Raw genomic sequence first — 24,786 nt, forward strand, 5'->3', positions numbered from 1 at the left:
CCCCTACCGCCGGCCGGGAGCTGCCCAGATCCCGCACCACGCTCTCCCCGCTGTGCCCCAGGGATGAGGCCAACACCCGGGGCAAGGCCGGCGGGCAGCCACGCCCGGCGCACACCGATCCCCGGCGGCTCAGCCCGGGGGCAAAGCTCCCCGGGGCTCCCCCGGCCCCAACGCAGCCCAGGCGGAGCGGCGGGACCGCGGAGGCACCGTGAGGGACGGCAGAGGCACCGTGAGGGCCAGCGGGGCAGCGTCTCTCCCCCAGGGGAGGGCCCCGCGGCCGCCCCGCCCCGCCCGGCCCGGCCCGGCCCCGCGCTGAGTGGGCCCCGCGGCGCGGAGCGGAGCGGCGGGCGGGACGCCACGGGGCGGGGCGGGACGCGGCGGCCGAGCCCGGCGAGACAGCGGCGGAAAGTGCCACGACTCCACACGGCCGCGGCGGAGAACAGGGACCGCGACCCGGCACGGGTGGGTAGGGGCAGCGGCAGGGCAGCCCTTCCTTCCCCCGGCCCCTTCCCCGGCCAGCGCTTCCGCGATCCCCCCGCGCTGCCTGCGGGACCCCCCGGCCCCGGCGCTCGGAGCGGGGCGGGAGCTCCGAGGCGCGGCAGCCCCGGCGCGGAGCCGTGTGGCGCGGGCAGCGGCGGCAGCCCCGGCGCGGAGCCGTGTGGCGCGGGCAGCGGCGGCGGCGGTCCCGGCGCGGGGTCCGGTCCGTGCGGCGGGGCCGGGCGGATGAATGGCCCTGAGCGCGGAATGGCGGCGTGTGCGGGCAGGGCGAGGTCCGGGCCCCGCGCTGCCCCCGGCTCCAGCGCCGGCCGGATGACAATTGCTAATCTGATTAACTCGCTGAAGGAAGGTCCCGGCGCTCGGGCCGCTGTCCCTTGTCCCTTTTCTTTCCTTAACTAAGCCCCCCCGACGAAACTCTGCTGGCACCCGGAGACCCCCGGCAGCGCGGAGCTTTTATTAGACAGAGGCATCGACCCCCCAGGCGGAGACCCTGGGCCGCCGTGGGCTCCCTGCAGCCGGCACAGGAGCAGCCTTCCCGCGGGGCTGCCCCGCTCCTCTCCTCTCCTCTCCTCGCCCCGCCGGGGACGCGCTCCAGCGGAAGAGCGTGTGCTGCACACGTGGCTGAGGGCATGGAGAAGCGTCCGCGCCCGGAGTGCCAGCTCTCACCTTCGTCGAAGCCCTGCACCGGCGGGAAAGGGCTGCAAGGAGTCGAGGCTGCCTGGGATGTGAGCCCCAGAGAGGAGCTGATGAGGAGCGGCGGTGAAATGCCTCTTCGGGCCAGGGAGGGGAGAGAGAATTCCTAATAGCCGCTGCAGAGTTTAGTCAAGCTGCAGCTGTGTTGTGGTGCTGTTACACTCTTCTCCTATATACCCATGTATTTTCTGCCTGTTTTCTCACTCCTGGGCTGAGGAAGGGAGCTGGCAGCACTGCTGGCAAGTACAAGCCAGCTGGCTGCTGCTGCCAGAGCTAATGGAGCACTAAGACACGTTCAATTAAGCCGAGCTGTAACTGTTGATGATGGGCTGATCTGGAGTTGCTGTGTGGAGTAGCACATGCTGCTGGGAGGCTGGAAGTGCACAGTCACTTACACAGAAAATGTACTTAAACAGAGGCTGCTGGCAACGTGGGCAGGATCTGCTCACGGCATGCAGGCTTTTCTCGTTTGTTTTTAATTTTTGTCTCTATTGCAACAGGGTGGATAGAAAAACTCCAGGAGAGGTATCTGGTGATTGTTTTTTTATCTGCTGGCAGTGCTGTTGCTGAACTGGCCTCCCAGTTCCCTCGTCCTTGCCCTTTCCCTCCTTTTTTTTTTTTTAGCTGCTAGGATATGTAGAGGAAGGGATGCTGCAGGAGCTTCACTGGCAGGCATTGCTGTGGGTTATGCACAGCCTGTCTGTGTGAACCCAGTTCTCTCTCTGCCCTCTGGCCCCTCATCACCCCTGCTGCCTTGCTCTAAACTGAGATGCCACCTTCACACCATGGCAAAGTGGAAGCCTTAGGGTGCAGGGGGTCAGTGTCCTGCTGGCCAGGAGCATCTTTTCCTGTCTGCAGCACCTGTCGACACCAGGAGGAGATAATGTGTGTTTTCCTTTGGCTGTGGGAAGAAATAAGATCTCTGTAGTTACTGCACAACCTGACTCTTCCATTGCTCCTGCCCACCTGTTGTGTGGCCTGGGTGATTTAAATGAGGGTGGGTGGAGGGCTGGGTCATAAAGATGCTGAATTCCCATGGATTTCATGTATGGTCACAGAAGGGAGGACAGGCTGAGCAGGTGGCACGGTTCCAGCCTGGTTTTTGACACAGCTGTCAGTGACAAATGTGACCACAAGACACTGAGCACGGCCCTGGTGCTGTTGTGTCACATGTCTGTGGGCTGGTTCATCCTGGAAATTGTTTAGTGCTGAAAAACCAGCAGGGCTGAGTGCTTTTCTGGTTCTGCTTCCTTAGGGCAGAGTTGGACTTTGGCTCAGGTCAAACAGAGGTGGCTGCATCTGCAGGGGGGTGAGGGAGGTCAGGTCTCTTGGGCTGTTATCTGGGATTTTGGGAAGCTTGATGGATAACAGGAAAAAGCCACAGGAGTGGAAGAGTCAGAGCACAGCATTTCAGCCAGCTCCTCTACATGAGAAGGCCAAGTGAACACCAAGTGAAGTTGTTCACTGTATTCCTGTTCTGATGTGGGGAAAGGCTTTACCTGGACCAGCTGTTTTGGGGAAGGAGCTTGTGTATAGAGATATTAGATGATTTCTGCTGTTCTGGCTGGGAGAGGAGTGGAGGATACTTCAGAAAAGTCGTGGAAGTAAATGTGCTCAGTGTTGGATGTGAACTTGATATTTTGAGCGTGGAGTCCATGACTGCTGGTGTCCACTCACTTCTTGGGCACACAGCTCTCTCCCAGCCAGGTGGAACAATGCCATCACAGGAGTGATGCCCTTTGAAGGACCAGGAGCTACAGGAGGGAGGATCCTGAAGTCTTGGAGCCTCTCCAAAGCGTGGCTGTCAGGCTGAACATGTGAGACTACCTTTGGTGCCCCATTTTGCCGTGTCCTGGCTAAGACTTTGTCCAGGTGGGAAGCACAGAGGGGAACTTGTGCTTGTGAGGGGGATGGTGTCTTGCTCTGCAAATCCAGGAGCAAACTTCCAGCCCTTGGAAGGGCAAAGGTGGCAAGGTCAGGGAGTGTCAAAGCAGAGCTTCTCTCCTGGCTGCTAGCACCGTGGCATAAACGCTTCTGGCATCTCTGCACCAGGAAGTTCCAGCAGGAAGATTTTTCCTTATCCCCCAAATGCCAAGGCCAGCCTGGCTTGGTTTAAGCCTGTCTGTGCCCCTTTGGAGAGATGGGCTCTTCCCTGAACAAGTTGCTGGGCTGGCCATGCCAAGTCCCAACCACAGGAGGAACCCTACAGGTAGAACTCGCTCCTCCCTGGGGGCTGCGGGGCAGGAGCGCTGGGACAGCAGCAAGGTTTGCTGCTGGCAGGGATCATTTCCTGGCTGGCACCTCTCTCTCCTTCCTGTGGATCTTCTGCTGGCACATCTGTCCTCAGGAACAGCATGGGGGGGGTTCCCCTGCTCGAGCAGTGGGAGCTTGGATGGCCCCTCTGAGCATCTCGGCTGCCCTCAGGAGCTCTGGCAGCTTCCAGGGCTCTTTTGCAGGTCCACAGCTCCTCGGTGCTCTCAGCTGCATTGTTCCTGTGTTGTTTTTGGTCTGGAGGGGGTTGCTGGGGTGCTTTTGTGTCGATAGGAAGGACTTTAGTGCTCATTTACATCCTTATCTCAGCCTGGCTTTAGAGCAGGAGGCAAGGTACAGGCAGCTTTTACTGCAGCCCATGGAGCTGGGTGAGGCTCTCTGCAAGGGACAGAGGGTATGGGGCTCTGGGAGGGCTTTGGGGACAGTCCTGTGGGGTAAGGATGGGCAGGCACAGGGCTTTGGTGCCATGATGCCACATCCAGCGCTGCCATCTCACCCACCTCACCACCCCTGTCCTCTCATCCATCCTCCCTAGTGGAGAGTAGGATTTCTTGCCCCATTCCCATCCCCTGTGTGCTCCATCAAGCTGCTTTGGAGGGTGGCAGTACCAGCTGGTGGGGTTGGAGTGTGTTTATCAGCACTTGGGGAAGCCCTTGCCCCAAGGTGGAGCAGTGGATTTTTATCTAGATTTGAAACTGTGATGCTGTGAGATCAGGAAGAGCTTATTTTTACAAATAGGTTGGGGGTTGCTGGGTGAGGAATGTAGGTCACATTGTTCTGGCCCTAAAACAGCTCCTGGGTGCTTTGGTATAGCCCTAAACCCAGCCCAAGACTGGGGGAATGTGTTCTCCAGCCCTGCTTTTTATTTACTGTCAGGGAGAGGAATTCCAGTCCTTTTCACACTGTGGTTAGGGATTACCTGTCTGTCCTGGTTGGGACATCCCAAAGCAATGCTCCTTAGTCAGGAGGTAATGGCTTGGCACCAGATGTGCTGGGATAGAGCGGGCTGAAGCCATTCAAGTGCCAAATGGCCAGGGTAGATGTGAAATAGTAATGAGGGATGCCTGCAGTATCAGCTGGGATCTCCAGCAGTGCCCTGGGGTAGAAAATTGGCCCTGACAGGGCTGGCTGGTTCCAGCTGGCATGGAGAGCCCTCCTGCCTGCCAGCTTCTCTCTCTGCTGCTTTACCTTGGAGAGGTGGGCAGGGAGAGCTGGTTAGAACATCCTTTCCCAGGCAGATTGGGTGTCTCCAGTGGGAGATTGCAGCTCCTGCCAGCTCTGCACCCCCTGCTTGGGTGCTGGAGATGAGTTTGCACTGCGCCGTCCCCACCTCGAGCAGCTTTGAGCTGCAGATTCAAGTTTGCTGCTCCAGCTCTTAGAAAGGAAGGGCCTCTGAGATGTCTCCCTGCAAGCACTGAGGTTTGAAAAGATGCTGATCTCCTTAGTTTTAGTCTTATTTTTGCCTCCTCCCCTTCCAGCCCCTCCCTCCCTCCCTCCCTCCTTGACCCACACCCCCTTAAAGAGGAAATTTGATAATGTCAGCAGTTAATTGTGGGGATGAGAACTCCTGGTAGCTGAGGACTTCCTGCATTTTGCTTGTTCTGTTTTGAGTAACAGTGATGAGGAACCACAGCCATGGCAACTGCTGGAAAATGTCCTTTCCCACATTACCTGCCTGACAGCAGCATCTGGGGGGCTGGGAGCCACTTCAGAGCCACATGGAAGTGATGCCCTGGTGGATGAAACACGTGGATGGGCCAGCAAAAATTGGATTTGAAACCAGGATAGGTTCAAGTAGCCATTAGGAGGAGTGGAGATAGCAGCATCTTTCCCCAGGTGTGGCTGAACCCTGCTGGCCAGAGCTCAGAGCAGGCAGTGTGGTCTCTGCTGCTGCTCAGCAGGGAAAGGGAAGAGGGAAGGGCTGCTGCACAGCTTTCTCCTCCCAGGGGGATATTTTGTCCCAAAGATGACACCTGGATATGTATCTGGGGGCAGTGAAAAAGCCAGGTGCTCCAGGGAAAGCCCAGATTTTGGCCAACCTGCTCCCAGCAGTCTGAAAGTGGGCTCTCTTAGTGCTGCAGGTATGGCTTAGGGTTGTACAAAACCACCCCACTGGACATAGAATGAGGCTCGTGGCTGTCTCTGACTCAATCCCTGGTTTTATTTCCTTCTCTTTGGTTCTTCTGGAGATGAAATTTAGTCACTGATGTACAACTGGACCCCTGTGCATGGGCAGTGTAGCAGAGGAGCACAAATTCAGGGGTGTGCAGGCAGGTCAGGCTGAGCCATGTGAACCTGGAGCGCTCCTCTTCCCAGTGGAAGGCACAGATGCCAGTGTGAGGATCCTTCTCAGGAAAGCCATTGCATTTCTTTCCTCCCATGCTGCCCCTAACTGTTGTCCTGGTGTCTTGCAGGCACAGAGGAGCGAGGCAGGATGGATGTGTACGACCCTCAGACGCTGGGTGTTATGGTCTTTGGAGGCTTCATGGTGATCTCAGCCATCGGGATCTTCCTGGTGTCCACCTTCTCCATGAAGGAGACATCTTACGAGGAGGCCTTGGCCAAGCAACGCAAGGAGCTTGAGAAGAGCCAGCAGCAGAAATTAGAGAAAAAGAAGAAAGAGAAACCGGTTGAGAAAAAGGGAAAATCGAAGAAAAAGGAGGAGAAACCGAATGGAAAGATCCCAGAGCAGCAGCTTACTCAGGAAGTGACAGACCCTCCCAAGGAGGTGCTCCCTGAGCCTGCTGGGGTGCCCGAGCCTGTAGCAGTCGAGACTCCAATTGCAGCAGTGGCTGTTGTCCCCCAGGAAAAGGAGAAACCCGTCCCATCACCTAAGGAGAAGAGGAAGAAGGAGAAGAAGGTGGCAAAGGTGGAGCCTGCTCCTAGCCCGGTGCTGGCTCCGCCCCCTGTCAGCGTCCCCAAAAGTTCTCCCGTGCGGGAGGTGGCCCCCAAGGAGGTGCCTGTGGTGGCAGTGCCCCCGGTTGGCACCCAGCAAAGTGCTCCTGTCGTCAGCTCTGTCGCTGTCAAGAAAAGCGAGGCTCCCCCAGCCCAGGAGGACCAGAAGCATGATGGACCTGCCAAGAAGAAGGCTGCATCCAAGAAGAAGAGCGAGCCAGGTGAGGCCAAATTCCTCTGCTTGTATCCCTCTGCTCCAGCACACGGGTGTTGGAGAGTGACAGGTTCCTCTGGGCTCTGTGTTGTGGGCTCTGCAGATGGGAGTGAATGAGAGCTGCATGTCCCTGTCCTGGGAGAGGGACAGCTGCCAAGGTGCTGCACATCTGGTTGGAAAGCCAGGATGAGGTGTTTTCCCCATAGAACCCTGACTGTTAAAAGCACAGAGGAGCTCTCCCACACTTGGTCACTGCTAGCATTTCCTCCTCCTTTGGTGGAGGTGAAGAAGGATTCTTCAAGCAGAGAGGATTGATGGAGTTTCAGACTGCAGGGGATTGATTGTAGAGAAATTAGAGGGAAGTGACTTTGGGTCTCTCACAGGGAAGGGAAAACTTACCCATCATAAGTCGTGCCTTACTTGATTGACTTAGAGATGGAAAAGATCAGGTGGTCCTGAAATCTGCAGAGTATAAAAAAGGTGTAGGGAGGGGAAAATCAGATTTCTTGCTGGATTCTCGCCTCTCATTTTACCAGTGAGAACAGTTTGGGATTTATTTTTGGTTAAGTGATAATTACAGGCACTAAAAATGTGAGTGCTTTCAGACCTGTGGAAGGGTTCCCATGTGGACACATGGCAGAAACCTCTCAGGTGTTCTCAAAGAATTCATGTGATGTGCATAGATTTCTTTCTTTCTTTACCAAAAAAACCAAACAACCCACCAAACTAAAAGGCATCCCTTCTTGCTGCCCTTCTGCAGCACATCCAAACCTGCTGTGCAGCCTGACAGTTTCCACACCCACATTTTGGAAGAGGGCCTGCTACTCAGCAGGGCATTTGCAGCTGCTGGGTTTCAAAGATGGGTTAAACCCCTTGAATCTGCTCTTCTGAGGGAAGGATGTTACTAAAGACCATCTCCACACGATGATGGGGTTTGGAATGACTGGAGAAGCTGCTCCTGGAGGGTATTGCAGGGGTGGTGGGCTTGGGGAAACTGGAGATGATTGGTTTGTTGTGTGCACCCATGTGAAAAACGCACAAATCCAAGCCCTAAATTCCTAAATCCAAGCTGTGACGGCTGAGGGAATGTGGCTGGGAGATGACCTTTTAGCATTTGTTAAGTTGGGAGGCTTTTGGGTGCTCCAAACTGAGATTCCCTTGGGTATGAAGTGCCAGTCCTGCATGTCCTGAAAGTGAAGAGTGATGTGGGATTTTGCAAAGGAAAGTTCTGGGTAGATTTGTGCCATGAAGCCAACTGCAGTTTGACCAACGTGTTTTCAGCAGCTGCGATCTCTCCTCATCAAATGCAAAGGAACAAATTATTCTGTGGCAGATAAAAATGGGTGTTCAGAGTGCTCAAGGACACATCCTAAGCACTGAAACAGATGGCAAACCTGACAGGAGTGGCTTGGGGTGTTTTTCTCCTGCGACTCCACCAGGAGAGGGGCGGAACTCCACGTGGTGTGTCCCTGCACGCAGCAGGGCTGAGCCAGGGGATGCCATGTGCTGTCCTGCAGCCCTGCACTTGCCAGCATGAGTAAAGTGTGAGCCAAGCCTCAGGCCCTGGTGGCACACGGGGGTGGAGCTGCTCTGGCTGCACTGCTGGGAAGTGGCTGTGGCTGGGGACACAGACACGGCTGCTGCCAGGGCTTGGCACTGCTGTTACAGATGGATCTACCAGGGATCACTCAGTTACTGTCACTGGCCAGACAGACTCAACCTGGGGAAAACTAATTTATTCCTCAGTAAAATAGATGAGAAACAGAGATTTTTTTTTTAAGTGAAAACAATGCTTTCCCCACCACCTCCTGTGCTTATTGCCCGGCTCAACTTCACTCCTTCCCTCCTGACTCCTCTACCTCCCATCCCTGAGTGGTGCAGGAGGATGGGGAACGTGGTCAGTTTGTTACAGCCACCCTCTGCAAACTCTTTCCTCCTCACACCTTTCCCCTGCTCCAGTGTGGGGCCTTCCATGGTCCTTTGGGAGGAACCTTGTCCAGCATGGGGTCCATTCTCTAGAGGAGAATCTCTGCTCCAATACCTGCAGCACCTCCTCCTCCTCCTTCTTCTTTGAACCTTTCTGTCTGGGGCATCCAAAGCTTTGTATTCAAGAGACTCTGGTGTTAATGACTTCAGGGGCTCTGGAGCTACTGGACTCCAAACTGCTTTTCCTTCTGTGGTTTTCTAGGAAGAGGAGCCCACAGGGCCACAGATACATGCAGGAACCCCTAAACCACTGCCTCTGTGTATTGTGACCATGTGCACTAAGGTCCTACAACAGCATCATGGTCCCTGATGCTCCCTGGCTTTCCCAGGTTAGCAGGGGAAGGGTTGGAGTCATGTTGCTCCCTTAGCAAAGAGCTGGAACAGGCTTGGCAGGTGAAAGGTGGGAGATGACCTTGCTGTCACTGGCACCACTGTGAAGGATGCATGGAGTGACATCCTTCAGCAAGGTTGTATTTTGGTGTGGTCCAGCTTCTGATGCCTGACATGTCTGAGCCCCCTGGCACTGGAAAAGCACTCCCAGCTCCTGGTGAGAGTCTCTCAGTTTGGTAGGGATGATGGCAGGTGCTGGGACCAGTTGTTGAGCCAGGCAGAGGTGACAGGTGACTCAAGGAGCATGTGTGTGGTGCCATCTCCAGTGCTTTTCTTACTGTTCTCACTCACAGATACCAAATGTGACTCTGGAAATCTGGGTTGGATGATGGTTTGAGATGGCAGCTGTGGGCTTGAAGCCTGCTGAGATGATACAATATTTGTGCTGTTGTCCCCAGAAGTCCCAATCTCTCCTCTTTCCTCCCCAGCTCCTGCAGATTCAGATGGGGCCCTGTACCTGCCCTACAAGACACTGGTGTCCACAGTCAGCAGCATGGTGTTCAGTGAGGGGGAGGCCCAGCAGCTCATCGAGATCCTGACGGAGAAAGCAGGAATCATCCAGGACACCTGGCACACGGTAGGGCTCTGCTGAGCCTCAGGAAGTGCAGGGGCACGGGAAGCACCCTATTTTCAGGCAGGCTGAGGCTGAAGCCCTGAGGGTGTCTGGGAGAAGGGAGCTGAATTTTCCCCTGGAGCAGAGGGCAGGATGTCCCCTGTGTGTGTGGGGTGGAGGGGATGGCTCTGAAGGTGTTGGTCCCCACTGATGTGCCACCCCATGCTGGCAGGCCACGCAGAAGGGTGACCCTGTAGCTGTCCTGAAACGGCAGCTGGAGGAGAAGGAGAAGCAGCTCTCAGCTGAGCAGGAGGATGCAGCTGCTGCCAGGAACAAACTGCGGGAGCTGAGCAAGGTAAGCCCTGGGTGCCCCTCCTGCCATCCCCGCTGTGGCCTCTGCTCATGGTGGCTCTCCATGTGCCTCCTGTTCCCCACATCTCAGCCCTCTGATGGGGCTCTTTGGACCCTTCACCTGTTGGCTGTTTTCTTCCCAAAAAGCAGAGGAGATCTCTCCCCTGCCCTCCTCAGTTGGTGCTGCTCCAGTCTGGGGAGGTGCCAGCCCAAAGAACCTCAGGGTAGTGCCCGCCATGGGAGAAGCAGTGGAAAACCCTTTCTGTGAGAGATTGCAGCTTTCTTCTCCTTCAGGGAGAAAAGCAAATCCTCCCTCATTTCAGCTCCCCTGAGCTGAGATGGTGCCTTTGTAAGGAACCTGATCCTATTTACAGTGCCCTTCCCTGACTCAGCCCCCTGCCCCCACCTCTTTTTGGGTGTTGAAGGCAGAACAGATCCCTGCCACGCTGAACTTGTGGCTGTCAAGTCCATCTGCTTAATTTTTCTTCTTTGCCCCGAACACTGTGTGATGTTATTTATCCTGGGGGAGGAAAATAAAATTCCAGGCTGTCTTACTCCTTTCTCTTAGCTGGCCCAACATGGAACAACAGTGGCATCCAGTGGCCACAGAGCCCAAAACAAAATGCAGGAGGAAATGTAAGTGCTAAATGTACCTGGGCGTGGGGGCAGCAACGAAAGGGCTAAACTTTGTAGTGTGCTGAGCTAGGAGGCCACATCCTCTTCAAATGGGGAGACCTGTGCTCTGAGGACTAACTGGGAGCCTCCTTTCCTGGAAGGAGCTGGCAGCCGAGCGGGCCAAGGCGGGGGCCGTGGAGGGCAGGCTGAAGGAGCAGCTGCTGGCCCGCGAGCGGGAGATCGTGGCCGTGCAGGCACGGATGCAGGCCAGCTACCAGGACCATGTCAGCGAGACCCAGCAGCTCCAGGGCAAGGTGAGCCCTAGATGAGCCCTGCACTTGCCTCCTTCCTCTGCCAGGTGGCTGCTGGTGGCACCTGTGTCACATTCTGGAGAAGGCTGAGCTGTGCGAGGGGGCAAGGGCCTCAGGAAGGGGCAGGGAGCCTGCGGTGCTTCTGGGCCATGGTGCCGAATTTCCCCCCAAAACCCCTTTAAGGCCCCCCCTAAACGCCCCTTAAACTCCCTCAGATCCCTTCCCAAACCCCTTCAGGTCCCCCCACACCCCTCTAAGAGCTGCTTGGTACCCCCCACACTCCCTAAATACCCCTCAAATCCCTTAAAGCCCCTCCAAACCTCTTTGGAGAAGAGGCACGTTGGAGCATCTTCATGGGATGTCGCACCCCTGAGGGCTGTCAGCATCAGCACACACTCCCCTGCATTGCCAGTCCCTCCTGCTCATCTCCTGGGCTTTGACAGGGGCAGCAGAAGGGCTGGTGGTGGCATTAACCCCTGTTGGGCTCCTCTAGATCCGGACCCTGCAGGAACAGCTGGAGAATGGCCCCAACACGCAGCTGGCTCGCCTGCAGCAGGAGAACTCCATCCTCAGGGATGCCCTCAACCAGGCCACCAGCCAGATGGAAAGCAAGTAAGGCTGGGAGGAGGGGCACAGCCTGGGGCTGCCCTCTGGCAGACCTTGGCTTGACCACCCCCTTTCCCAAAGGTACTCCTGCAGACACCCCAACTAGCTGGAGGTGGAGGAGGGAATGAGGGAGGAAGAGCTTTGCCACATGGCTCTTGAGGGTGCACCAGGAGAAACAAGGGTGTTCTTCCCAAGTGAAAGGGCAGGGAATCCCTCTCTCCTTTGGGGTCACCTGTGCTGATGCCAGATCCAACAGGCAGTGGAGGTGGGAGAAGGCATCAGAAGGCACTGTGGTGTTTTTCCCCCATAGGGGAGCTCATACTCTTAAATTTGAGAAGAAATGCTGCCAGCTCATTGATGGGAGTGATGCTACAGAGAACAGGACAAATAGGAGCTAGGTAGAAGAATTTCACACTCCTTTTTATAGACAGTCTGAAATGACTGGTGATTAACAGCAGGCAAATAATTACAGAGTGGACTCCAGCTGTAGTGCTTCCTCTTGTGTCTGGGAACACAGATCCATGTGTCCTCTACTTCATAAGAAAGGAATGTCTCCTGTGACTGAAACAGGGCTTTTAAAAAGTGATTTGTTGGCTCTTTCCACCCCCTCCCTGAAGGACCAGGAGTGTCCTAGAAACAGGCAAACAAAGTTCACCATTTCAAGTCCTGTATCAGGCCCACGGGAGGATGTGTTTCCCCCAACCAACACCAGGGAGGCTTGGCTGGCCTGTGGGCTGAAATAACCCTGCTTCTGTTGCTGCAGGCAAAATGCTGAGCTGGCCAAGTTGAGGCAGGAGTGCAGCAAGCTGATGAAAGAGCTGTCTGAGAAGTCAGAGGTGCTGCAGCAAGAGGAGCAGCAGAGGAAGAGCTGGGAGATCAAAGCGACGGCCTCGGAGAAGCAAATCGAGCAGCTGCAGGTCAGGCAGGCCCTGGCAAACCCTCTCCCCTTGCAGGGCTGGGTGGCTGAATGGATCCATGCACTTGGCCATGGGAAGGGCTGGGAAGGACAGAAATGTCCATGGTTGGGAAGGAAGCTGCCTGGCAGGCTTCCCAGTTGCTCTGCCCCCCATTAGCTTGTCACATTCCCTGTGGCCCTGGTGTAACATCACTGTCAGAGCCCAGGGAGCAGCATGCCCTGGTTGAGGCCATTCTTCTGCAGGTGCTCTCTCTCTCAAACTCAGATGGTTTTCAGCTTGTGGCTTAAAACCATCTCCCTCTCCCTGGTAGAGGAGATGGAGCTTGTGGCTTTTTTAGTTGCCAGCAGGGAGTGGCTGGGTTTGGGGGTTTTTAGGGGTGTTGAAAGGACACCTCCCAAGCAGAGCCTGTGAGCATACAGAGGTGTGTTGCTGGCAGGCTGTGCTCACACAGGGAAGAGCATCTCCTTGGGATGTTGACAGTGCTCCTGCTGGGATCCTGCTGGGATGTTGGTAAACTGTGTGCTGGGAGCATTAATCCCTGTGTAGCAGACAGGGTGAGGGATGTCTCTGAATTGCTCTGGCCTCTTCAAGAAGGGGCTGTGGTGGAAGAGACCTTTATCTGCACGTGCCAAAATAGTTTTGTAGAGGAGTTTCTAGAGGAAGGGGAACTTCCATATCCTTGCTCTTTATTTTTTGCCTGAAGATGTGGCTCTCATTTTGGTGGGCTGCATTTGGCTCCTGCTGCTTTTGCAGCTGAGGAGCAAGGAGGGTGATGTGAGCTCACAGCTAGTGTGAAGGCAGGAGCTGCTTCTCTGCTCAAAGCAGGAGCTCCTAGGCATGCTTTTGGGAGAACTCCAGGGATGTCAGCTCTCTGCACACCTTAATGCTGGTTAAATAAATCACACAAGCTGACTCTAAGTCAGGGATGGGCTTAAGGTGCTGGGGAGAATGTGTTCCACAGTAACACATGGAGCTCTGAGCTGAGTCAAATCCTCAAAAACCAGAGCAGCTCTGCTTTCCTGGTGGTGCTGAAAGCATCCCTTGGACAGAGACAGGCCTGCTGGTTTACCTTTTCCTGTCCCCTCCATGCAAAGCAATTTTTCTCCCTCTGCAAGAGTGCGACTTGTACCTGTAAAGCTGCAACTCATCCTTCTCCTCCTTTGCCTTCCCCCTCAAAACTCCTGCCCTTGCCAGCCTCTTCCTTGCTGCTTTCCATGATGGAAAATAAAAAGTATTCCCTGGCCCAAATGGCACAGACAGTTCCTCCTCCTGTGGAAGTGTGGTTGGGTGTCTGTGCTCTGCAAAGCCCCGTGCCAGCACCTCTCCCTGCTGGGCTGGGGCGGTTTGAACCGGGGCTCTGGGAGGTTTTTCAGAGCTCTCCAGAGGAGAGGTTGGCCATGGAATTGGCTCAGGACTGAGACATTTGGGTATTGTCTGCTTCCCAATGTGAGGGCTGGCACGGGATGAAATGTGAGCACAACGCGGGGTGCTCCGTGCGCAGGGGGAGCGTGGTGGGAAGATGACTTTAATCCCCCAAAACACAGCTTAAAAATAAGATTATGTGACACATGAAGCTTTGCTTCAAACTGGCTGGGGTGTCTGTCAGACTCCAGGAAACCTTCTCTTCCTGCCCTGCAGGCTTACCAACGGGAGGCAGAGGTGATGCTGCAGAAGAGGCTGGATGAGGTCAGCGACGAGCTCCGCAAAACCCAGAGCAGCTACAAGAGCCTCTTGGCAGATGCAGAAAAGACCAAAGGGCAGCAGCAGAGCATTGCTGGTGAGGAACTGGGATCAGCATGGGCAGGGCTGTAGGGCTGACTGGAGATTTTGAGAGCTTGGAGGAGCCACTTGGGGCAGGAGATAGATCCAGGGATGAGGCTGGATTAATCCAGGGATTAGGCTGCCTGGTGTTGGTGTGAGCGAGACATGGGCTGGTCCGTGGTTCTATCCCTCTCCTGTGCTGGCCTGCATCCCTGCCTGCCCTTTCTGTGCCTCCCCAAAGCATCCTTGGCCAAGGAAGGCTTCTTTGGCTAAGATCCTGCGTGGGCAGAGCAGGGTGGGGAGTGTCCAGGTTTGTTTGCACCTGCCCTACTGTGTTTGTCACCCTTCCCTCCAACAGAGCTGCAGGCCAAGCTGCTGAGCTCCGAGGCAGAGGTTAAAAGTAAGCTGCTGGAGTTGGACAGTGTGAAAGGGAAGCTGCAGGATGCCAGCTCAGAGAATGCAAAGCTTCTGGAGAGGATCAAGTCCATTGAAGCTCTGCTGGAGGCAGGCCAGATGCGGGAGGCAGAAAAAGACAGAGACCTGCAGGTTGTGTGCTCGTTTAATTGGGGTGGGAGGAGGGGAGTGGGTGACACTGCTTACACAATCCCTGAGTTGTCTTTGCTCTGGCATCCTCTCTGGGATGCCACAGAAAGGGCTGACCTGTGTCACATCCCTGGGGCAGGTCATCAAAGTGCTTTCTCTCTTCCAGGCAGCCAATGAAGCAGAAATGAAGCAGCTGCAGTCCAGGTGGGTCCAGGTGCACATCTAGTAGTGGTGCTTCCAGCTTGCTGTCCATGTGTCCCAGGCTTCCTTGGGCACTGAGCCTGTGGCTGAGGGCTTCCTGCCTTCCAGGCTTTATTTTCAATTAAAATATTAATTAGCTCTGGTGCTGGCCCCATGTAACAGCCAGTCCATTCTGAAGCAGGACTGAATTGCTGGCAGGCACCTGGAGTCTGACCACTCCTACAGAACAGGAGGTTCTGCTGGTGTTGGTGCTGGGTGTGGGATGTCTCTGGTGCAAGTCCCTGCTCAAGGCTGGGCCAACCAGAGGAAGATTTTTAAAGATGTTCCCAGGTATCTCCAGGGATGGAGATTCACCACCACTCTGGGTTCCTGTTCCAGTGTTTGATAACCTCTTCCCCCACTCCCTAGCACAGAAACGTTTCCTGGCGTTTAGCTGGAGTTTCCCATGTCATGAGTCCTGCCTGTTATTCCTTGTCCATGTGCTGGGCACCTCCAAGTAGGCTCTGCATGAGGGGAGGATTTCTCAGATGCCCCCATTGCCAGCAAGCATCCAGCATCCCTCTAAAGAAGGCAGCTGTTGAGTTGTCCTGAGACCCCAGGAGATGTGTGTAGTTCTTCTCAAGGACCTTGGTTTGCTCAAGCTGAGGGTCCCTTCAGGGCACATGGGGGATCTGAGGGTGTGGAGGGAACCTGCAGCTGTCTGCTCTCTGGTTGGCAGCCCTGATTTAGGGTTACTCAAGACAGTGGGATGATACTTTGAAAATGCAGAGCTGTGGGCTCTCTCAGCCTAATGAGCCACAGATAGGAGCAGCCCCAGTGGTGCAAGCCAGGATTCCTGGCCTTTGCATCAGGTTGCTTCTTCCTCTTTTCGTGTGTGTACAGCCAGCATGTTAAGTGATTGCATTTTATTGCTGGTAAGGGGGTAGAAAACCAGATCCCACTCCAGTATTGCCATGGCTGTGGTTTTTAGTCCTGCTCCCTCTTCCTCCTGCTGTGTGTAGATGCCAGAGCAGACCAGGATAGGAAGGGCTGTGTCTCCATCTCGGGAGCTTGCTGCCCGTGAGGGGGGTGACTGCTCAGGCTCACTCCTGCATCCTGCCCTTCCAGACTCCAGGAGAAGACAGATCAGCTCTCAGCCTTGGAAAGGGAAGCCACACAGCTGCGGGAGGCAGTGGAGCAACAGAAGGTGAAAAACAACGTGAGTGAGTGACAGACAGCTCATCGTGGTCACCTACTGATGGCTCCAGGGTGTGGCCAGAGGCTCTTCCAGCCCCTTGGAGCCCTGGAGGCATTGCCTCATCTGCCAGAGAGCAGGAATACCCCTGGTGGGCTGTCTGAGGTGACATGTCTGTCCCTTGCTCTCCTGGAAGGTTTAGGACCTGCTAAGCCAGAGAGATCCTACCCTGGTAGGGCCAAGGCAATCTCTGAGGAGGCTCCTTCACACCTTCCTGCTCCTCTGCTCCTTATCCCTCTACTGCAAGGTGGTGTCACTTTTGTGGAGGCCACCTTGCATCCCTGCACTTGGCCTGTGTCCCCTGCAGGCATCCTGAGCTTGCTTCTGGAGCTCCTGTCCCATCCAGGGCACTGCCAGAGCAATGGGGTGTGTGGAGCCACTGGAAAGGAGAAAGGAATGCTTATGGACAGACTCCTGACCAAAACCCAGTTCCTAAGCAGTGGCTTTGAAATAAATCCCCTGCAGTGCCAGCAAGCAGCTTTGTGTGGCTCATTGCCCTCTGTGGGTGGTGTCTCCACAGGACCTTCGGGAAAAGAACTGGAAGGCAGTGGAAGCGCTGACCACGGTGGAGAAGGCGTGTGAGGAAAAGCTGCTTGCTGCTACCAAAGCAAAGGTGAGCCTGGCATTGCCCTGGTGTTGGAAGGGAGGCATTCAGCTTCCCAAGCCACCAGGGAGGCCTGCCCTGGGTTGACTGCCTGCTTAGGAAGAGTGCTGGTCCAACTCTTCAGCAAGCTTCTCCCAAGATTTTTCTTGTGCATCCCCTGGTTGGGGAACCAGGGACATGGTTGAACTGGAAGTGATGCTTTAGTGGTTCCCAGCACCAGCAGTTTTCTGTGTTGGCTGGTTTCCCCAGCCCTGTAGGCACAGAAAAGCAGGGCCAGTGTTGTCAGCCTGGCCAGCAGGTGCCCAGGAGCTCCATCCATTGCAGTTTGTCCCTGTTTCAGGAAGAGCTGGCCCAACAGCTGGATGCGCTCCAGACGCGAACCAAGCAGACGCTGCTCTCTGCCCTGCCAGGAGTCACTGTGTCCTCACAGCAGGTGGGACAGCCTTCCCCAGCCCTCCCCAGAGCCTCTCATGGCAAGGAGAGAGGTCTAAGCATCCTCCTTCTCTCTTGTTCTCTTTTTTCCCAAACTCAGGACTATGACACGTGGCTACAGGAGTTTAAGGAGAAGACCGTGGGTGTGCTAAAGCAGCAGATGATCACAACAGAGCCACCAGTAAGTGATGGCTGGAAAGTGGAGGGGTGAGGGTGTGCTGGAGGGTCACATGTTTCTTCATCTCTCTCTCCTTCCTTTCCCTCTCCTTTTAGGATTCAGCTCTTAAATTAAAAGAAGCAGAGGAAGCGCAAAGCACTTTACAGGCAGAGTGTGAGCAGTACAGAACGATCCTCGCAGAGACTGTAAGTTCCTGCCCTTTGCACTGTGTTGGCTTCCCACTGGAAACCCCTCTGGAGAGGTCTCCTGTCAGCCCAGGCTGTCCATGAGCTCAGGGTGGGCATGGTGTGTTGGGGGAGCTGCTGTGTGGTGGAGTATTTGTCAGTGAGACAGAGGAACAGGATAAAGGTGAATTTCTAGAGCTCTTCTTCAGCCTGATTGTGTTGGAAGCCTTGCTGGTTGTGATGGAATGAGACACAGCAAGGGCTCTGATGAGCTGCTTGAGCCAGAATAGGGATTAGGAGCCCCCAGCCCCACCTGATTCTAATTCTGTCCCCTGTTGTTTGGCCCAAATCCTTGGAGAGGCTTTTGAGGCTTCCAGCCCTTAGGCTGCTCAGCCTGCTGGGGCTGCAGGAGCTTTGGGCTCAGCTGAGGCTCTGCCCACAGGAGGGGATGCTGCGAAACCTGCAGAAGAGCGTGGAGGAGGAGGAGCAGGTGTGGAAGGCAAAGCTCACAGCCTCTGAAGAGGAGCTCCAAAAGGTGTGTGTTGCTGCACAGCTGGGTTTGGTGCTCCTGGAGTAGGACTTCCAGGAGAAGGGGCTCTGTTGGCTGTAAATTGGTTGGTAGCCCTCAGTGTTCTGTCAGCTGTGAACACTGAGACACAGGACCTTCCTTTTCTCCCCAAATCTACTCCTCCTGCCACCAAGCCAGCTGACAAAAAGCCCACCTCATGTAGAATCTTCCCTCCTGAATGCAGAACTGAGACTGAGCTGTTTTCCATGGTCTGGCTGCTCCCCATCCATCACATGGGGTTTTGGAGTGAACTGGGACTGCAGGGAGCTGGGGGAGGCTGTTGTACAAGAGATGTTTGATTTCTCAGCCCACTGCTGGCTCCTGCAGTGCCAGCACTGCTGAGGGCTGCTGTGGGATTGCACAGGGTGACGTGGCTGCTGGTGCTGTTCCTGATGGGAAGAACGTCTGGTGCCTAGGGCAGCTCCCAGAGCAATCCTGCCTCCCGGTGGAGAGGAAAGGAATTCCTCCTTTCCAAACATTTCTGCAGAGTCCTCTTCAAAAACCAGCCTGGGTTTAAGTGCTTTTTCTGGCAGCTTGGCCTCTCTTAATAACCAAGTCCATGCCACCTCATTGGAAAATTGCTGCTTCCAGACCAAAAAGTGCTTTCAGCAGGAAGCTTGTGCTGAGTCTCATGATGGTTTCTCGGGTGTTGAAACCTGACTGCAGCCACCTGAAGTGCTGCAGGCAACAGCTGTTGCCTTTCTCCACCATTTATGGCCTGTGTGTGTTAGAATTGTCCTCCCTGGGAAGGAGAGCTCTTCCATGGAGCTCCCCTTGGATGGGTACAGGATGAAGTGGGAAAGGTGGGAATCACATAGCAGCCAGTTTTTGATTGAACCAAAGGTGCTCAGTGTCCTTCTCTGATCCTTTCTGCTTCAGTCACACCTGCAGCTGAAATCCCTGGAAGGTGTGGTGGAGAAGTTGAAAGCAGATCTGCAGAGCACAGATCAGGTGAGGATTTTTGGGGAGGGGAGGTCTCTGCACGGGTTGATTCAGGCCCCATCTCCTGACTTGCCTTTAGCCACAGGATGTTTGGGATGTGTTGGACCTCACACAATCAACCCCCTCCTGCTTTCCTCTCTTTCCAGCTAAAGGAATACACCTCTCTTCTGGAAGCACAACTGGAAAATCACTTGGAGACAGCCAGCTCCGAGCGCCAGAACTACACAAAAGAAGTTGAAGCTGTAAGTGTGGAGGCTGCTGCCTTCTTCGGCTTTTTCTGACCCTGACTCCCCATCCATGTATGTTTTGAGGATTTGAGGAGTGCCCTGGGCATCTGGGAGGTGCCCCAGGGATCTGCAGCTTTGCAAAGAAAGAGGAAAACAGATGGAGGTGGTTGGTCCAGTCTGGGTTGTAGACTCCTAAAGCCAAGAATCACGGGCAAGGTGATGGGTCAGGGACACAGGACAGATCTCTGTGGAGGTGCTGTCTGCTGCTCCTGGGTGGCCTGTGTGGTTTCTGTGGCTCAGGTGAGACAGACCTGTCCCATGGCTGTATTTGCTTGAGCAGTCACGTCAGCATGTGATGACACCGTGACCTCTTTGGGAAGATGTTGCATCATAAAAAAGCTTCCTTGGGCCAAAGAGTTCCTAAACCAAGTGCACAAAAGGAGTTGGGTTCTTTTCCTTTCTTTGGCAGTTGAGGCTGCTCTTGTCAGAGTCCCAGGAGCAGCTGGAGGCAGCAAAGACTGAAACACAGAAGCAGAGCAAGGAGCTGGCCCTGGTAAGGAGGCACCTTGGGAATGCCCTGCTAGGTCCTTGGGGCTGGCCTGCAAAGCAGCTCTGGGGCCAGCACCCTTCCTGTGGGCTGAGGGAGGGCAGGAAATCACAGCCTCTGATGGGCACACCCGGTGCTGCTGGGGACCACACGTTCAGAGGGGCTTGCTGGGACCCAGGAGGAGATTTTCATTTGCTTGTCTTTCCTCCTGTGATGGGGTGGGAAGGGAGGGCAGCAAGGCTTGCTCAAGCTGGTGTGCAGCAGAAAAACCCAGCTGCCTCACCACTGGACACTTGTCACCACAACACCACCCTGGGGCAGGGGTTTGGGTATCCATCCATCCATCCATCCATCCATCCATCCATCCATCCATCCATCCATCCAGGTAGAACCATTTGCTCTGCATCCCTGGGAGCTGTTGAGCCTGCAGCTGCCCAGCTCAGATACCACTGTCCTGCTCTGGCAGAAACTGAGGTGGTTTCTCAAGCATTCCAGCTGGTGTGCAAGCCAAAAATCTGGCAGGCTTTATCTGTAGGCTCGTGGGAAGGCTGTGGCACAGGGATGTGTCACTGAGCCAGGCTTGCTGCTCATCCCTCAGGTCAGGCAGCAGCTGAGTACAGGAGGGAGGTGTTGTGGGGTCACCATGTGAGCCAAGTGAGGCTGCACCCCTCGAGGTTAGGGTGCTGAGGCCACTCCTGGGCAGGCTCTGACCCTAACCCATGTCCCATGTCCTGTGTCACCGTCTCTCACCTCATGGAGAGCTGCACACAGCTCTGCTCAGGGCTCTCTCAGCTGTGTTGTGTCCCATCCTGTGCTGGGGGACAGCCAGCCCAGCACCCCCCTGTTGGAATCCTGGATGCTGAGAATGCATTGACCATGTGTCCTTTCCCATAGCAGTTGGTTTTCAGCCTGCTGTTCCCTTTGGGAGCCCTCTGGCAAGCTTTGGGGGATGGTGACAGTGCCCTGTGGGGCTCAGAGTCTCCTCAGAGGAAGGGGACACCCCCCTGACAGTGCTGTGCCAGGATCCCTTCCCTGCCAGGGAGGATTAGGGTTACAGAGGCTCCATAAATCCTGCTGCAGCTGGGCTGAGGGCATCAGCAGCAGCTTGTTCCCTTCATGGCTGACACCTCTCACCAGTGGCAGGGCTCTTTCTCCTTTAATCCTGTTAGCTGTGGAGCCTTCTCCCAGGCATGGGGGTCTGCCAGGCACATTTTCTCTATGGGATGCCTCTCATCCCACATCCCAGCTGGTGCTGCCTGAGGAGCAAGCAAAACTGAGCAGTGCTAAGCCAGGCCCCAGGCTTGCCATCAGCAATCTCCCTGCAGAGGGGGGATGCTTGTACCTATTGCCCTTTGGAGCTGTGGGGAAAGCTTCTGGTTTTATTTCTTCTGTCCAGCCCAGCTCTCTTGGTGATGTCCCTGCTAGCTCATTTCTTGAATCTTTTTTAAATGCTATTTCTGGGTGTTTTCCCCTCTTCTCAACACAGTTGAAAACCCAGCTGGAGCAGAACGAAACGCTGGCAGAGAAGGAGCAAATGCTGCGGCAAAAGCTGGCACGGGAGCTGGAGGAGGTGGGTGTGGGTGAGAGGATACCAGGGTGTGCAAAGCCTTCCTGCATTCTTGGCTGCTAATGAAGCCCAAGAATTAATTTGAAGGATTAATCTGAAGGCTTTTCCCCATCACTGTCCACACCTCAGACATCCCTGTGAGACGTTCCCTCCCACATCTGAAGGACTTCTTACAGCAGCTGTGCTAAAGCCATGTGGCATCACTGGCCCCTCAAATTCAGCTCTCCCAACCCCCCCATGTCTTGTGCCAGCTTTTTCCTTGGAGGGTTACGGGCTTGAGCTGGGTTTCCTGCTGCTCCAAGTGAGAAATGCCATCTCCCTGCTGGAAGCAATGCTCTGTGTGTCTGCAGCACCCAGCTCCTCAGCAGGACACACGCACAGGCACTCGGGGTGGCTGGAGCTGGGTGTGTGGGAGATGCTGGCACTGTTGGCTTCTGTGTGCTCACTGAGTGTGTCCCTTTGCAGGCCCAGAGCTTGGCACGCAGCTTGCAAGCAGAGCTGGAAAAGCTGAGACTGGCTGAACATGCAGCAGCTTCAGACAAGGAGGAGGCCCAGCATCTCAAGGTGAGTTGGCTGTGCCACCACAGCAAAAGTCACATGTGAGCAGGACTATGGGCATGATTGATCATTTCTGAGGACTGGGGAGCGAGGCCCATCCCATGGTCACCCTGCAGGAGAGGGCTGAGAGCTCCAGTGTGGCAGAAGGACAGCAGGGCCACTGCATCCCTGCAGGCTGAGATCAGTGTGGTGCTCTGAGAAAACAGTCACAGGCTGGGCTTTCCACACACTGGGAAACCATCCAGTCCTGGCCCACGGCATCTCCAGGGAGCCAGAGAGAGCTCTGGGGGTGCCTGTTCTCCCTGTTGAGTGGGAACTGGGTGTTCCCCTGGCCTGTGGTCACTGAGACAGCTTGATGCAGACCTGAGGTGTTTTGAAATGGGGAAGGTCACCAGGTGGCAAAGGGAGGCTCAGGCAGGTGCCTTCTTTTGACTGCCATGTAGGAAAGACTTGAAAAAGAGAAAAAATTAACAAAGGACCTGGGCCAGGCAGCAACCAAGCTACAGGAGCTACTGAAGGTTTCCCAGGACCAACTGGCCAAAGAGAGAGAAATGGTGACGAAGTTGAAAGAAAAGCTTCATGAAATGGTACTGGTGGTGGCCATGTCCCTCCCCTTGGTGCTGGGGCAGTGTGCAGCAGGCAGGGGTTTAAGAGTGGAGGCAAGGTGGTCCTTGCTGCCAGAAACCATTTTTGGGTGGCTTTTGGGAAAGGCTGAGACCACACGAGATGCTGGTCAAGGACCTGGCCCATCTGTGAAATGCTTTGGGCCTTTAGCTGCCATGAGAATAAGGGTGAGGCCAGCTGAGTAACCCACTTCTTTTTTTGTTCTCCAGGGGCAAGAGGACAGTTCAAAGGAAGGGACTTCAGTTTGATGAGTCTTCACCCTGGACCTTACAGTTAACTTACCAAAATGCCTTACACATTCCTAAAAATAAAAATTTATGCTAAATTTACTGTAGATAAAAGATACAGGCCATTAGTGACCCAAAACCTAGTTTTGAAACTTACAAGAAAACATACAAAAAAAAAATCCAAAAAACCAACCAGTAAACACTGCAGTTTGTAAGAAAATCTTCATACTGTTTTGTACAACTCTTCATTTCCTGGGGAGCTGCTGTGGCCACGCTGGGGCTTCACCCTCCTGTTCCAGCAGAACCCACCAGTGTGTGAAAAGGGAAGAGACTGTGCTTGTACATCAACCAGTGCAATTATAATTATATATTTTTTTCCTTTTTTTTTCTTTTATTTTCTTTTTTTCTTTTTTTTTTTTGAGTGAAAGGAGTGTGAAAGAAAGACCCACCATGGAAGGATGCCTCTTGGCTGGGTGGCTCTTGGCACGTTTATTTCTGGGTGTCGATGCAATTAAAATGACGTAGTGGAGAGAGCTTGTCCTTGCTTTGTTTTTCTTGGAGGTTTGTTTGTGTTGGGTTTTTTTAAGTTTGCAAGCCAGGTAGGGCTTTGGGGGTCCCTGAAGAAGGACTTTGGCCAGGAGCTGTGTCACAGAAGCCATCCCCTGGTTTTTATTCACTACAAGCAAAGGAGAGAAACTTCATTCCCACTGTTTCCCACTGCTGGTCCAGGGCTGGCCTCCCTGTGCGGGATTGGCAGAGGGATTGACACTTTTGCCATGGCACTAGGGGCATGGTGGGGACAGGACCATTCCTCCTACTTGCTTTAAACCTTAGTGCTCCCCTGTAATCTGTCTCTGTGTGTGCTGTGTGGTGGTGGTGGCCCTTGGTTACTGTCAGGCTCTCTAGTCCTCTGTTCTTGCTTCTTGTTGCTTTCCTTTTTATTTTTTTTTCCTTTTTTTTTTTTTAATTGTTCTTTTATTATTCTTTTTTTTCCTTTCTTTTTCATTTTCAAGCTGGTTTCTTAGGAAATGGCAGAGGCCACGTGACAGCTTGGTGCTGTCTCCCCACAATAAAGCTGCTGAGCCCAGTGCTGACATCAGCAGGCTTTGAGAGAGGGAGGAAAAAGGCCCCTCAGTCCCTCTAGTGCCTACAGAGAGCCAAGGCCAGGAAGGAGGATGAGGGGCAGAGCTGCTTCCATTTTGTTCCTGGGGATGGCCAGTGTGTGACCAACCCCTGTACTGCACCCCTGAGACTCCACAGGCCTGGGACGTCCTGTCCCTCCCTCAGCACTGCGGCTTTTGGGGCCGTGATGAAAGCTGGGGGAGGGCTGTGTGTGACTCAGCTGGGACCAGGTAAAGAACAAGGGCCAAGGAAAGGGGGAGCTGAGAGCCACCCCTGTGTGTGTCCCCCCACTCCCTGTCCCAGCACAGGTGGCACAGGGGGCTGCTCTCCCCATCCTGGAGCCACAAAGGAAGCAGACCTTTGCCCCAGAGCCAGGGTGAGCCTGTGGTTTATCTTCCTGGACTTTGTGGCACATGTGGAGGAACACACGAATCAAGGGCCACTGGTGACCTCAGCCTGCCAGCACTGTCACTTGCCCCAGCCCAGCATGCCTGACCTGCTGGATGGAAGCTCCCCAAAAGCGAGGCAATGCCTGGATTGCACAAAACCCCCACCCAAGCCACAGGCAGGAGGGAGCTGTGGAGCATGGCAGGGTGGCTCTCACCCCCAAGAGCCACGGGCAGGAAGGGCCCTGCCAGCTGCAGGTGCCGGGAAGTGACGCAGTTCCTTTGGTTTTTGCAGTTTTTGGCTTTTGCAACAATTCTTTCCTTTCTTGTGAGCTGCTGTGCACAGAGAGCAGAGGCCCAGGCCTCGCACAGAAGCAGTGACAGAGCCAGCACAGCCAGGGCAGGAAGGGCAGTCGTGCTCCAAGTGCACCACGGAACAGGCTGGCTCCAGTGGGGGCTGTCCCAGTGTCCCCAGCCCCAGGGGACACCACGCCCTGCTGGCACACAACACCCAGCTGCCTGTTTTAGGAACACAGAGAGGAGCACTGTTCCTCTGAAACAAAGCTCAAATAAAAGAACTCTTTCGGGGGAAAGACATTCA

The 24,786-nt window shown here is 54.8% G+C and overlaps 1 protein-coding gene across 5 annotated transcripts; it reads left to right on the plus strand.

Moving 5' to 3' along the window:
• Positions 1-289: 289 nt before the first annotated feature.
• On the plus strand, positions 290-23,206 carry RRBP1 (ribosome binding protein 1). Of its 5 annotated transcripts, none has more exons than XM_077176096.1 (22): positions 290-462; positions 5,877-6,578; positions 9,376-9,524; positions 9,733-9,855; positions 10,628-10,780; positions 11,271-11,389; positions 12,147-12,300; positions 13,939-14,077; positions 14,420-14,607; positions 14,771-14,808; positions 15,913-15,991; positions 16,560-16,652; positions 16,984-17,076; positions 17,176-17,256; positions 17,349-17,438; positions 17,860-17,952; positions 18,865-18,936; positions 19,074-19,169; positions 19,624-19,707; positions 21,188-21,271; positions 21,734-21,832; positions 22,270-22,648. In XM_077176096.1, exons 2-22 carry the CDS (start codon positions 5,897-5,899, stop codon positions 22,633-22,635), a joined length of 3,075 nt encoding a protein of 1,024 aa, XP_077032211.1. In that variant the 5' UTR covers positions 290-462; positions 5,877-5,896; the 3' UTR covers positions 22,636-22,648. The 5 variants fall into 5 exon arrangements, with proteins under 5 accessions (XP_077032211.1, XP_077032212.1, XP_077032210.1 ...); XM_077176095.1 differs by having other exon boundaries at positions 291-462; positions 15,913-16,003; XM_054630676.2 differs by lacking the exon at positions 22,270-22,648 and adding an exon at positions 22,660-23,206 and having other exon boundaries at positions 293-462; positions 15,913-16,003.
• Positions 23,207-24,786: the final 1,580 nt, after the last annotated feature.

This window comes from Agelaius phoeniceus, chromosome 3 (genome assembly GCF_051311805.1).
Source record: "Agelaius phoeniceus isolate bAgePho1 chromosome 3, bAgePho1.hap1, whole genome shotgun sequence".
Lineage (NCBI taxonomy): Eukaryota > Metazoa > Chordata > Aves > Passeriformes > Icteridae > Agelaius > Agelaius phoeniceus.

Coding starts and splice junctions, on each gene's coding strand:
- RRBP1 (XM_077176095.1), top strand. CDS start 5,897: ATGGATGTGTACGACCCTCAGACGCTGGGTGTTATGGTCTTTGGAGGC. Junction 19,170..19,623: donor ACACAAAAGAAGTTGAAGCT/GTAAGTGTGGAG, acceptor TTTCTTTGGCAG/TTGAGGCTGCTCTTGTCAGA. Junction 19,708..21,187: donor AGAGCAAGGAGCTGGCCCTG/GTAAGGAGGCAC, acceptor TTCTCAACACAG/TTGAAAACCCAGCTGGAGCA.